Source organism: Triticum urartu, chromosome 2A, assembly GCF_056163025.1.
Source record: "Triticum urartu cultivar PI428250 chromosome 2A, HENAU_Tu73, whole genome shotgun sequence".
Taxonomy (NCBI): domain Eukaryota; kingdom Viridiplantae; phylum Streptophyta; class Magnoliopsida; order Poales; family Poaceae; genus Triticum; species Triticum urartu.
In genome coordinates, this window is record NC_141874.1 from 19,605,012 (window position 1) to 19,618,912 (window position 13,901).

Sequence of the window (13,901 nt, forward strand, 5' to 3'; positions counted from 1 at the left end):
TTTGCTAGTCTTCACAAGATTCCGAATAGGACAACTCAGATGCCCTCAGACCCACTCGCACCCGGCGGCACATAGAACAGACACGCAATCTTTGTGTCTCCATGAGTTGGGTTCGGAAGCTTTGCCTGTTGGTTCATGTCATCAGAGGCTACGGCGACGAGCCGTGCAATCTCACGTCACGTAGTTTATGGAGCCATATTCTGTCCTTTGCTGAGGCGCGAGAGGCCACGATACTCCGGCGACTTCGGCATCAACCGGAACAGGAGCAGGCTTCTTCTCCAACGACAGCGAAATCAACGAAATTTCGATCGGTTCAAGCGTAGTACTCCCTGGAATTACTTATCACGGAAATAAATATATCTAGACATATTTTAATTTTACATACATTTATATTTGAGACAAGTAATTTCAAACAAAGGGAGTATGTACTAGTAGGAAAGATATAGAAAAGAAAAGAAAAGATAGATATGCCTACAGAAAGCCACCACCGCCAGTAATAACGTGGATAATAACATATTAAAACTGACCAGTAACAATCGCTGTCCGTCGTACGAGTAGTGAAAAAACAGGAAAATCGACGTGTTCTCTCTCCTAGTCTCTGATCTATTGTACTACTTCCTTCGTCTGAAAATATTTGTCATCAAAATGGATAAAAAGATATGTATCTAAAACTAAAATACATCTAGATACATCCCCTTTTATCTATTTTGAAGATAAGTATTTTCGGGCGAAGGGAGTAGTATTTAATATCTAATCAAATGCTGCTTGCTCATATACTGATATAAAAGTAGGCCCCCTCCCTCGCTGCCAGTAAAACTAGTATTACTACTCCAATCAAAAATCCCGCAATCAGTTAAAAAGTTTATCTATAGTATATACTCTCTTCGTCTCAAAATAAGTGTCTTAACTTTATATTAATTCTAGTATAAAGTTGTACTAAAATTAATATACTTATTTTGAGATGGAGGAAGTACAAGATAGGTATTTCCTTTGATCTATATCACTTGTTACAGTTTTAGTCCAACTTCAGTACAAAATCACCATGCGACACGTGTGGTAAGCAATTTAAATTATTCGAAAAGTTATACTAAATCAAATCTACTCTCCCTGTTCACTTTTATAAGACCTTGTAGACAACTCACACATCATCCAAAACAGTGCAATGTGGGCTGTCTGAAACGTTTTATAAAATGAACGGAGGGAGTATTGAGAATTTGCCAAGGAGGCATTTGTATACAAGTCATACATAGATGAAATCAAACCTTTTTAGCCCTGCAAAAAAACGTTTTTAAACCTCGGAGGAGATTTTAATTCGGCGAGCAGCTAGAAAGATAAGTAGGTTCACATCAGTTGTTGCTCTCATCGCCACCGTCCTCAAATTTCAGCCAAAAGCAAGCCCAACCAACACCTTTGCAAAAACGGCCGAAGGCTTCTCCGTCCGTCCCCGCGTTCCTTCACAGTGGCAATTCGCCCCCTTCCCCGGAACTTCTCCGAGCCCAAGCAGCGTCGCCGGCGGCGGCCATGCCTGAATTTGTGTACGCCAACCTGTCTTGCATTCCGAATCTCCATTGCGCCTCGGCCCCGCCGCCGCGCCCTTTGTGCGCCTCCGCGGCGGCGTATCTTGCCCTCCACCTCGCCGCGCCCGTGGCCGTCGCCGTCGTCTGGTGGCTCTGGAGGAACCTCCTGCTTCTGCGTCTGCCTCTGCCTCTGGACGGGTTCGCGGGCGGTAGAGACGGCCGCCGCCTCCCGGAGGACCAGCCGCCCCGCACCCGCACCGTGGTGGACGCGGACCGCGTGGCTGTCGCCGCCGCTACCGCCCGCGGCTTCTTCGAAGAGGAAGAGACCACCCGTCCGATCCTCCTCCGTCGCAGGGCGCCCCACGCCGGCGCCGACGGATACTTCCGGTACCCGCAAATCCACTGCCTCGAAGCAGTTCCTCAAGTCCGCCTCATCTATGCCGAATTCATGGAGGAGATGACGCGGGGGCGGCGTCACGCCGTCGGCATGCTCAGGCAAGCCGCGATCCACTACCACGACCCCATCCGCAGGTGTTGCACTCTACCAATTCCTCATCCATTTCTTTCTTTCTTTCTTTCTTGTTTCAGTCTGTACGATTTTTTTTCCACGGAAATTTCATTCTGTATGATGTCTCTGTCCGCTCTGTCAGGTTCAGGTTCTGTTAGGAAACATTTTCGATTCTCTTCAAAATTTCATTGCGAGGGCTAACAATAATGTTGCTGATGCGTTGCAGTCTTCATTCACTGCTCTCTGAAACGTTCAGCATCTTAATTTTTCCAATGGGATTCAACGAACAGTGGGTTTCCATTTTAAGGTAGTACTCCCTCTGTAAACTAATATAAGAGCGTTTAGATCACTACTTTAGTATTCTAAATGCTCTTATATTAGTTTACAGAGGGAGTAGTATACAGGTAATATTTATCCCGGCTAAAGATGCAGACAGCCAGTGGTTTAGCACAGATTTATAGCCACAAGTTGTTCCCAAGGTTCAGTTAACCGCTGGAATATACAAGTTCAATAAGCCATACTCATACAAGTTTGAAACACAAAGCTCAAGCTGCACTTCTCCTTTGCACCAGTGGGTTTCTGCTCTTCATTTTCTACACACACACGCACTGTATGTTTGGCTGTGAACTGCTGTTCCGTTGATGAAATGGCAAACGGGTTGCCTGATTCGAGTTTTTTTACTTGATTAACGTTACACCGTTGAATGGATCCAATGGCTAATGTTGTAGTCTGTAGTCCAAAATGTTGCATTCAAATGTTATCTGGGTTTCATGCTGCATGCTTTGTTAGTCGATATCATGCCATGTAATTGTCAATGTTGCAGTAAATCTGAGTACTAGCAAATGTTGATAAAAAAAAGCACTCGAAACCCCATCTAGGCACTCCTTATTTCGTATCAGCAAACCTCTCTGTTTCTATGTTGGCATAGCTCCCTGGAGCACTCTTTAATTTTCAACTCCAGAGAGGATGTACGCATGCACCTATTTTTTATCGGATACTTTTCTTTAAAGACTATTTTCTCTGAAATGGGCAACATTTTCTCACTGCCTGGCATGGCTCTAGTAGGAGCAGTTTGTTATTTTCTTTCCTAGAATACAGTTTGGTATTTTCTGTGTAGCCAGTAGATTTTACTAGAATGTACTACATGAATATGTTTTTTTCCTCGGTATATTTTTTTAATGTGTAACAGTTCTTGCCTCCAAGGGAATCACCGGAGCACTATCTGTGCAATGTGCTTTGATATGGTAGTTTCTCCGGACTTTTCTGCAATGTGCAATGTTTCAAACTCTCCCTATCTGTACGCTGGACTATCCAGTCCTCCTCAGCACACACTTTCTCTGTTAGGCCCAGTTACAGAACATTTTTAATACCACTTTCAAGTTTCGCAATCTTGGCTTTTCCATAAAAAGGGAAACATATACACCTGCCATGTAGCATATTATGCCCTGCTTTCCTGCCAATTGCTACACATTTCTACTTTTACATTCTAAATGTTGTAGTAATGGCATTTCTTGCACAGTATATAATCTGCAGGGATACTATTGCAGGCGCCTAAATTAGTGCACATATCTGCTTCATACAATCATATAAAATAACAGATATCTGCAAGGAAGAAGAACTGCATGCTGGCAATATGGAATTTTTCTCCTCTCAGTTAAAACGTTTTTTTTTTTTTGCGAGAACACATTTTAAACAATTAAATTAATTGACTTGTGTCAGTAATTGACCAAGTGACTTTCGACTGAGTGACTACAACAAATTCTACTCTTACCATAATCATGGGGCTGCCTTTGTTTCAGTTGTCTTTCCAGTAGTTTCTACCACAGTGAATGCTTCTGTTGGAACAAGTCTGCTAATCTCTAATATGTTTGATTTTACATTATGTGGTTTGTCGTGATATATCATGTTGTTCAATTGATGCTATCTTCTTGGTGAGGACGAGAGAGAGAGAGAGAGAGTGAGTGAGAGAGAGAGAGAGCCTTTGATTTTTTTACAATTTCTGCAGGGCTTTCTGACAGTTTCTACGCACTTTGCAATAGAGTATGATGTTCTGTATATTTTCCATGAAACAGATTGTCCGATGTCGATGGAAACCCATCAGTTTTCCGGGGAGATCCTTGTGTGCTGGCAACAGAATCAACTGAGATTGTTATCAAGTTGAAAATTGTTACTGCACTTGTCTGTTTCATATGGCGAGAATTGAATGGGCACAGTCAGCAATTATGTCAAGAAGTAAAAGAAGAGCGCTTTTCATTGGTTGCTGGGCAATCTGTTGAGAAGCTCCTTGAGGTAGCACGTTCATTCAGCGAGGCAAGTTGGTGCGCTTGCCATGTTAAGGAAGTGCTGACTACCGTTGACGCACTCGTTGATGTCCTGTACAATTTACAGGGCTTACCTTTGAACAGATCTGGTGAGATTGCTGTTATGTCGTGTAAGATGGTGGCTAATTTAAGCGGATTACTTGATCAGGCTGCAAGTGGCATCGATAACAGTGAAGAATCTACCATTCATCCAGCAACTGTTGTTTTCAATCAAGTCCTGGAGTTTCTCGACAGCAACACAGATATGGTGCAGTTAATACTTGCTACTGGAGATTGCACCGTTGATCCTTACTCTCACGTGTTTGATTGCTGGGTATCCAAGCTGGAGGAAGATGCAAAAAAGATGTGCCAAGCTGAAAAGGATCGAGAATACATAATCCTCTTGAATAATGCGTGTGATGTTTGGCAGATGATGCGCCATCCAGGAGCATCCTTTTGGAATGTAGAACTGGTGAGCAGGCTCATTTGTATGATCCAGAGATACAGAAGGGGCTACTTTGAGGAATGTTGGGTTCCACTTGTGCTGTCATTACTGAAGGAAGATTATCCGAAGAACCCGCGCAGTTCATCCTTGGCTGAATTTACTCAAGGATTTGTCAGTATCTGCCAACGCCAGATGACCTGGAAGGTTGTACCTAGTCTTAAGTACGAACTGCGAGACGAGATAAAGAATCTAGTTGTTACACCATACAAGGCCTTCCTGCATGCACTGCAGGGGAATCGGAGAGGACTTTCATTGAAGCGATTGATGTCACGAAGGAGGAGTCAGAATGAGTATACTGCTGAGCAGTTGGAAAACAAGATTGGTGAGTTTTTTGAAAGCTGAAAAGACACCTAAACTACAATGCATAGTTATTTTACCTGTATACTGTGTATCACCCTTGGATGGGTGTTTTTGTTGTTTTTGTGTGTATGCCCCATTAGGCGATAGCGGCACAGGAAGTCTATTCTCTAACAGAGACAATGCTGAGTGTACACAACATTGCGTTCGAAGAGTTCACGAAGTGCATATAATATCTTGATTCTTCTTTGATGTATGTATATGTATGTTCAGTTATATAGAATTGTAACAGTACCCTACATTGAGTAAACAGAAACTCACCAGTTCTGTTTCAGCTTCCATATATGGCTGTAATGCGCTTGTGTTCAGTTTATGAGTGAGAAGTTCACATCTGACAAACACCCCCTTTCTCACTCCCTCCTGATATGAATATGAATATGATAGCGTCTTCAGGGTCAGTCTCAGTCAGTCAATCTCCTGATGAGCCGCACCTTCCACAGTGGCCTCCATTTGCTGCAGGGTCACTTGTTGTCCATGCAACTCGTCACCAGAACTCTCGTACACAACCTGGTGCCTCCTCTCAGTGTTGGGTCAATATTGTCAAACTCTATCCATTCTACGCTGTGAGCACCGTTTTGCCAGCCAATCGGCTCAAGGTTCCCAATGTGTTCAGCCCATCGTTTGGGTTTCTCCCTTTTATTTTTTTTCGTGGACCATTTCCCATTTCTTTCGCTCTTGTTTTCTATTGATTTTTATTTTCGTTTTCTGCTCCGTCTTTATTTATGATTTTACTTATTCGATGAAGATACCCTAAAAAAATTCGGTGAAGTTTTTATTTCTATTTGAATTTTTGGGTGAATATTTGAACACATTTTTAAAAATTGTATGAACATATATAGTCAGGTAGGGATAACTTTTTCAAACACATAAACTCTTTTCTATGAAATTATTAATTTTCTAAAAATACATGAGCACATATATTATATACATGAGCATCTTTTAAACATGAGTTGAACATTTTTTTTCCAAATGTTCACATTTATATGAAGGTATAAGAACTTTTTCACAATATAATACATTTACTTTTCTGTTATTTAAACCACTTTTGACAACATTTTGACTTTAAATATAATATATTTTTCAAAATATAAAAAATTGCATATTATAAATTTATTGGGGTTGTAGTGGCCAACCCATATAGAAGCCTTCAGAGCGTTGCTTAAAACATCGGATATGAAGCCTTCAAAGCAATGTTGTCAAATTTTTATTGGGGACGCGGGAGTTGTATCTCGCCTTATACTGATTTCAATACTGTTCGCCTACGAGCTGGAGTTTTTCGGCCGGCCTAATACTGTAGAGGCATGCGAGTTTTTTGCCATGTTTTTCTATCAGTTTTTTCACTGTTTTGCACTCTCTCAGTGATTTCTTTGATTTTTTTGTTTTTATTTTTTATTCCACTTTCTTTCTTTATTTGGATTTCAACCTTTTTATTTAGTTTTATTTGTATTTATATACATTGTACATTTCTAGTATACACCAGGAACCCGTTTTATACACATTTATCATTTTTTAAATGCATGATTAAACATTTTCTAAATATATTTTTTATTCTCTACATTTTTATACACATTATAAATTTTTTGTATACATCTAAACAATATTTATATACGTTTAACATTAGAATACATTACTAATATTTTTTAAATACAGGTTCGAAATTTTTGTCAATATGTTTCAAGCATACCTTGAAGCATTTTTTGTAAAATATGAAACATTTAAAAAGAAACTCAGAAAAAGTTCTTTACATTGGATTGACAATTTTTTAAATCACAAACATTTTGTTTGAAACATGTGAACATTTTTCTAAATGTAACGTACATTTTTGAAAATTACATTGAATCATTCTTTGTACAATACAAAACATTTAAAAATATCTGTGCGGGCCTTCTTTACATTGGATATACATTTTTCAAATATATAACAATCATTTTGTGGGAAACGCGTGAACATTATTGTAAGTGTAACATACATACTTTACATACATGATCATCTTTTTAAATATGTGTATCGAAGACCTTTTGAACATAAAATCTTCTTTATCATTTAAATTAATGTTCTAAATACACAATCAGTGCATACTTTATATGCATGAGCATCTTTTAAACATGAGTTGAACAATTTATCTTCAAATGTGTGAACATTTATATTAAAGGTACTAGTTAGTTGCACGTGCTTTGCACGTCAGTACTTAATCGTGTGTTCCTCAAAAAAACCTTAATCATGCACAAAAGTAATGAATAACTCAGCAGGGCACTACTCACACAACATTTTCATTTTTCAATGAGTATTGCAAAAAAAAGGTCCATGAGTGTTATAAATAAAGCATAACATAGGAGTGATGATACCATAGACAAATTACATTATTTAGGTGAAATTGATAAATAATTAATTCAAATATTTTGGTATTTATTAGTTCCATGAAATTGCAAAACAAACCAATCGATTTCACCTAGCGTCTGATGCCGAGACGGGTGTGCCGGTGATTCCGAGCTAGGAGTGACCTAGAGCCCGGGACTACGCAACAACATCATTATCGGTGGAGGGGAGACAATAGGTTGATTGGTTTGGGTGGAATGGGGGCGCAGGGAGCTCGCCGGAGATGAAATCTGGCAAGGTTTAGAGGAAGGCCGAGGGGGCAAAGGAGGTGGAGTCGAGTAGGGTAGAGAGCGTGGCGGTGCGCTGTTGGGCCGGTGTCGGGCGATGGTTCCAGAAATAAGAACACCACCACCAAAATGAGGAGGATTATGAAATTGTGGCCATTGGACCTGAATCGGATCGCAGACATAACTTACTATAATAAATTGTTTTTAGGCACGTGGCATGTAAGTGGCCCCTTAATTCAACATTTAAGGGAGTTGTTAAATTTCTTTTTGCTTGTCATTTTATATAGAGATTTTTTTCACATGCCCTCTACCCATTTAGCGGAGCACACATTGTCACTAAAACCCAAAATAAATCATTCATCTCTTTATCCTATACTTGTGTTATATTATTTTGATTACCCTTTCAAAAATATTTCCAACATGTAAAGTTGATCCTTATGTCAGGACCATATAGCGAACTATGCAAAGGTACACAGGTGCAACATAACAAAGTATTAACAATGTTCAGAGAAATTTTCTTAAATATCAAAATAATAACAACATCATCTTGAATCTAAACACGAAAACGATGATAAAATTATTTTGGGACGTTCTCAAATATGTGATTCGCGTTTTATCTAAGACACGTGTTTTCCTTTATGAAATAATTGTATCATCAACATATATCTGTTCAATTATTGATTTATATAATACAAAAAGTCTTCTATCATATTATGTCTATATGATGTACGCACTTTGGAAGGTTTGAAACGTAAATATATTTTGGTGGTAATAATAATACATATTTAATTATGTGCACATATTTCTTTAAATTATATTGACATTAGAGAAGTTCATAATCCAAAAACTAAGAAACAAAAAATTGTATTGGCAGGTGGACCAGTAGGACGTTTTCTTCTCTTTTTTTGCGCGAACACATCAACATAGATAGGTGTTTTATTTTCGGAAGAGTTGCTAAATCCTACATTCTTTTTTCCGGAAGAGTTGCTAAGTCATAATAGGTTTTAGGAATATCAAAATTATGAAATAATGGAATAGTATTTGACGGTTTCCTACAGCATTTGGAGATTAATTTCATTAAAAAAAACTAAAATCCAACATATCAAATATTCTCAGAGCAGCTATAAAAATGAGCAAAGCAAGATAAACAGAGAAATACGGACATGTTGGTGTTGAATAAGGGGCTTATACCAGTAGGGGCAGCTCAACAGGCAAGATCTAATACTAAACGGAAGGAGGCAGGGCACAAAAGTCGACGTGCAGCATGGCTAACAATCCAAAACAATCGCCTTTTTGAGACGCTTTGGCTGGTAGAATTGTAGGAGAATATAAACTGAAGGATGTAGGGCACCGTTTGTGGCTAGTCGGCCCACCGAGCACTAGTGGAGCTACCGAAAGTTTAGGCCTCCTTTGATTTAGAGGAATTTCATAGAAATTTTAGAGGATAGGATTTTTATAGGATTTTTTCCTTTAGAGCTCTTTGGTTTATAGGAATGGATTCCTATTCCTACATAGGATTGGTTCCTATCCTCCATATTTCATAGGAAAATAAAAAAGAGCATAGACTCAATGAAAAAATTCCTTTGGTGTCAACCAAATGACATCTTGTTTCCTATTCCTACTCATAGGATTTGAAATACATGTCATCTCATTTCCTACAAGATTCCTATTTCTATGATAATCCTATCCTATGAATCAAAAGAGGCCTTAGTGGGCGGGCCAAAGGGAACCAAGCTGAAGGAAATCATAAAAAAATTGCTCTTAAAGTCCAGATTCACCTTCACTCTTCACTGTTTCTGTTGGGCATGGGCGGGCCACGACATAGTTTTGTTTGCACGTAGCTCCGCCCCTGCCACCGAGTACAACAGTGGGTTAGCCAGCAGGTTCGCGAGCGCCCATGCAGTTTGCTTGCATGGCACCGCATCACACAATGTTGTCGATCAGCCGCTCCACCACAGCACTGCTGCCCAGGAACACAATGGCCACATACAAAGGGGCACTGGCAGCCGTGATGTCGGCGAGCGGTGCGGTGACTTCAGATCGGGCTATATGCGTGGCGCACATGACCAACTCAGCAGCGGCTGATGCATACAAACACACGTATCAAAAGATTGATCTGTTGAGTTCGATCTAACCAGAAACAGCAGCAACACAGGACGATGTAGTGACCGGTAGGCTCCTCTAGCGATAGCGAGCACATGCAGGCAGCCCCGCTTGCCGTCCACGTCTAATACTTCTGCTCTGCCACGCTGGGCGGACGGCGGCCATGACGACTGATGGCGTGGAGATGCCTCGGGGACCTCGGTGGCCGCTCTCCGGGATGCCGCCGCCGTTTCCTGGCGGAAGTGGTGTACAACGGCTGCATACGAAGCGCCGCCGCCCTTCGCCCCTTGCATCTCCTCCTCACTAGTCTCTCTATTCTTCCCTTCACCTGTATACTCTCTAAATTATCTCTCTGTCTTTCTTTCTTCAGGCAAGAGCCGCCGGCCATGGACGACCGTGCTTCACCGCTCCGCCTCTCGCTCTCCATTCTTTTCCTCCCTGCGTGCGCCCGTGCTAATCGTCGTTGCCGCTGTGTTTCTTCGCCAGGAGCTCGTCCGGGAGCAGCCTTGGAGCTCGGCGTCCTCTACCGTCCGATCCCCTGAGTGACCAGGTTAAGCGGAACAAACCTTTGTAGGTCGGGCGAGTTTGATTCCCCTGAGTGAGGAATTGTTTGTTTTTCCTCTTCTCACCGTTTGCCAGGGCCGCCACTGTAGTCGGGTCGTGGCAGGGTGAGGCCCAGGCGCGCGACGTAGTCATTACTATTTCAGGCGAGTTTGCGCACAAAATTAACACCACCTTGGATAGTACAATTTTTTATAAAAATAATGACTTGAAAATTGGGTGGACGGACAAAAAACAGACGAAATTACGGTGGTAAGAAGCGATCCGTGCTTTATTATTATTATTATTATTATTATTATTATTATTAAAGATAAAGATTATACACTCAAATCCTGGACACTTCGCATTTTGAGGTTGATTTTTCTCCCGAGCTGGCCTTTTCTTCCCTTTGCAGGTTGTGGTGAAAACCTGGCAAAGTAGATGTCATTTTTTATATAGAAAGAATCCCCTGGAGTTTACTCGAACGATGTAGGATGGGTCCCATAGTCACATGCTTAGAGCTCCTTTGATTCAAAGGAATTCTATAGGAATTCTGGAGAATTGAAATCCTTTGAAATTTTCTACGTTTGTCCTTTGATTTATAGGATTGAATTCTATAGGAATTTTTCCAATGAAATCTTTTATACTACATTTCATAGAAAATCTAACATCCACTCTAACCTTTTTTTTACAATTCCTTTGTTTTTCCCGTGAAATCAAACACTCTTTGATAATTCTATAGGATTTAAGTGGGCATGACACTCCAATCTTATACTTTTTCTATTCTCACGTTTTTAAAAACCTGTGAATCAAAGAGGCCCTTAGTACGAGATGTCATTTTTTATATAGAAAGAATCCCCTGGAGTTTACTGGAACGATGTAGGATGGGTCCCATAGTCACATGCTTAGTACGAGTGTGGAGGCTGCCATGCGCGCATGCAGGAGCCAGTCTGCACCCAGGCGAATCCCTGCAATAACAGCCATAGGATTTTCATATCCAACGGTATATATTGCACTCGAATCCGAGCAAACAAACATGAGCCATTCGATTGAAATTATCCAATGGTTCATATTGAGGAGTTACTCGTATACTATATAGTAATATAGAAGTATAGATAAGAACATTTTTTTCTCACACAAATACTAAATTTCTGTTATTTAAGCCACTTTTGAAAACCATTTTTAACTTTAAATGAATACTTATTTTTTTTAAATATAAAAAATTACATATTATGAATTTTATTTGGGTTGTACCATGGCTAGCCCATATAGATGCCTTCAGGCGATTGGGTGGCAGAAAGTTGCTCTGGTTGGAGAGAGGCTTTGATAGAAGGTATAAATGGGCCATGCTGATTTGCCAGCCCATTACAACGTCGTCCTCCCTCTGTTTTTCTTTCTTACTTTGAAATATTGGATTTATCCTAAGTGAAATCTTATCAACATTGACCAAGTTTAAAGAAAACAATATAAACATCTAAAATTATTAAACTAAATTTTAAATGTTATTTTTCTTCAAAAAGTTCATAAATATTTACAAAGTGTGACTTAAGAAAAAAACTAATATGTAGATTAAATAAAAATGGAGGGAGTTTGTTTTTCTGTTTTTCAAGAAGAAAATCATCCATCTACGAAAAATAATTTTTTAGTATCCGAAAATAAATGATACATTAAAAATCATTTTATCAAGTCCACAAATTTTTTATTTTGCTTTCTAATTCCATGCAAACAGTTTCTGAGATTTGTTTCATGGACACTAAATAAAATATTCATGCATAATGTTCATGTACTCCCTCCTTCCACTTATATATGGCCTAATACATTTTTCGAGGTCACTTTTGACCACGGGTTAGCATAATGATAAATGACATGAATCATACACAAAGCATGCTATTGAAGTCGTATGTGAAAGAAGTTTCTAATGATATAATTTTTATGTCATACATCTCATATATTAATAATTTTATCATTGGTCAAAGGCTATCTCGAAAGACGTATTGGGCCCTATATATATGGAAGGAGGGAGTACCTCATAACGTATTTATGTATTACACAATATAATGTTCATATGTATGAATGTAAATGTTCATGACTTAAACATAAAAAAATCACGTACTTTAAATATGTAATGTATTTATGATGAAATAATAATATAATAAACATACAATAATATCTGTAAAATAATTCAATACAATATAAAAGGAAACAGAGGAAAAGAAAGCACAATAAGAAAAGAAAGGAAAATGCCACTTTTCCGATAATGGGTAGCCAACTTCATTCGAGCTTCAAGCTAGTCGTTGGCCGGTCGACAGCCACTTATTCCCTACAGGTTTCCGTGGCAGCTTGTTTTTTGTTTTTCTAACAATAAAATTGACCTCCTAGGAGACCCATCACACTTTCAGGCTTTTGAACCATCCAATTATGTTTGGGCCTTCAAGCAGCTAGGTGAGATTATAATATATGTATGGTATATGCGATAATAAATGATCTTACGAAACATAATGATTCCTTTTGAAGTTTTGGACTCTTAGATTCACATGATTTCTAAAACGCGTGAAACACACGGATATAGTGTTATGTCATATTGAATACTATATGATTGTATGGTTGTATGATTGTGCACACGAAGAATGTAGAATTGACTTTTTTTCCCTTGCTGATAAAAAAATGTAGATTCTTCATAAGAGGTTGGAGTGGATGAAATTTTTCCTCTGAAATCTAGTACAAAAAATCCTACGGATTTTTTTACTATGGATGGCAATCCTACAAATCAAACAATACACATAGAAAAAATATCCAAACTATCGGGATCCTCCAAATTTTTCATGTGCAAACCTTTGAATCAAAGAGGCTCTTAATTGTGTATTTTAATTTTTTTTATTTAATGTTTATTTATTTTACAAACCTACTAATATAATTTGAGAAGGCATATTCTCTTTTTGCATGGTTGTGATTTTAGGAACTTTCATAACCTAGAAAATTACGTAAAACAAATAGACGATCATAATTTCCCGTTCACGAAACCATGCGGAAGAGGGAGCTATGGGATGATACGTACATTTTGAATATCTATTTCTTGGTATAAATTGCTCGTTATTAATGATATTTTACACATTGTAACGTCAATCTAATGTCTCTTCCCGCTTAATTTACATCTTGTACCGGAGGAGGGAAAATTGCCAAAAAAAACCATAGAAAAGCACCAATACAAGGATCACTGAAGAAAATAATTTTCCAAAGACCAAAAATATCCAAAAAATACAAAAGTTATTTTCATACGGCAAGAGAATCAGGGGTGGAGCCTACCATGCTTCAAGCTGTCAATGGTTAACCGTTACCCGCGTCCCCGTGGGTAATTACTCTATCAAGGGACGGGGATGTGCCAACTTTATACCCACACGGAAGTTGGTGGGTCAAATACCTTACCCCAGCACGCATGACGGGGATGGGGATGGGATAGCTTTATATGTG

The 13,901-nt window shown here is 39.2% G+C and overlaps 1 protein-coding gene across 1 annotated transcript; it reads left to right on the forward strand.

The window, feature by feature from the left end:
* The first annotated feature begins 914 nt into the window (after window positions 1-914).
* On the forward strand, window positions 915-5,468 carry LOC125535153 (uncharacterized). Its single transcript, XM_048698199.2, has 2 exons — window positions 915-2,048; window positions 4,098-5,468. The coding sequence occupies exons 1-2, from the start codon at window positions 1,522-1,524 to the stop codon at window positions 5,170-5,172; spliced, it is 1,602 nt and encodes a 533-aa protein (XP_048554156.2). The 5' UTR covers window positions 915-1,521; the 3' UTR covers window positions 5,173-5,468.
* The last annotated feature ends 8,433 nt before the right edge of the window (window positions 5,469-13,901 follow it).

Bases quoted from the DNA above. Each gene is read 5' to 3' on its own strand.
- LOC125535153 (XM_048698199.2), top strand. From the start codon at position 1,522: ATGCCTGAATTTGTGTACGCCAACCTGTCTTGCATTCCGAATCTCCAT. The intron at 2,049-4,097 runs GTGTTGCACTCT...TCCATGAAACAG, and splicing joins TACCACGACCCCATCCGCAG to ATTGTCCGATGTCGATGGAA.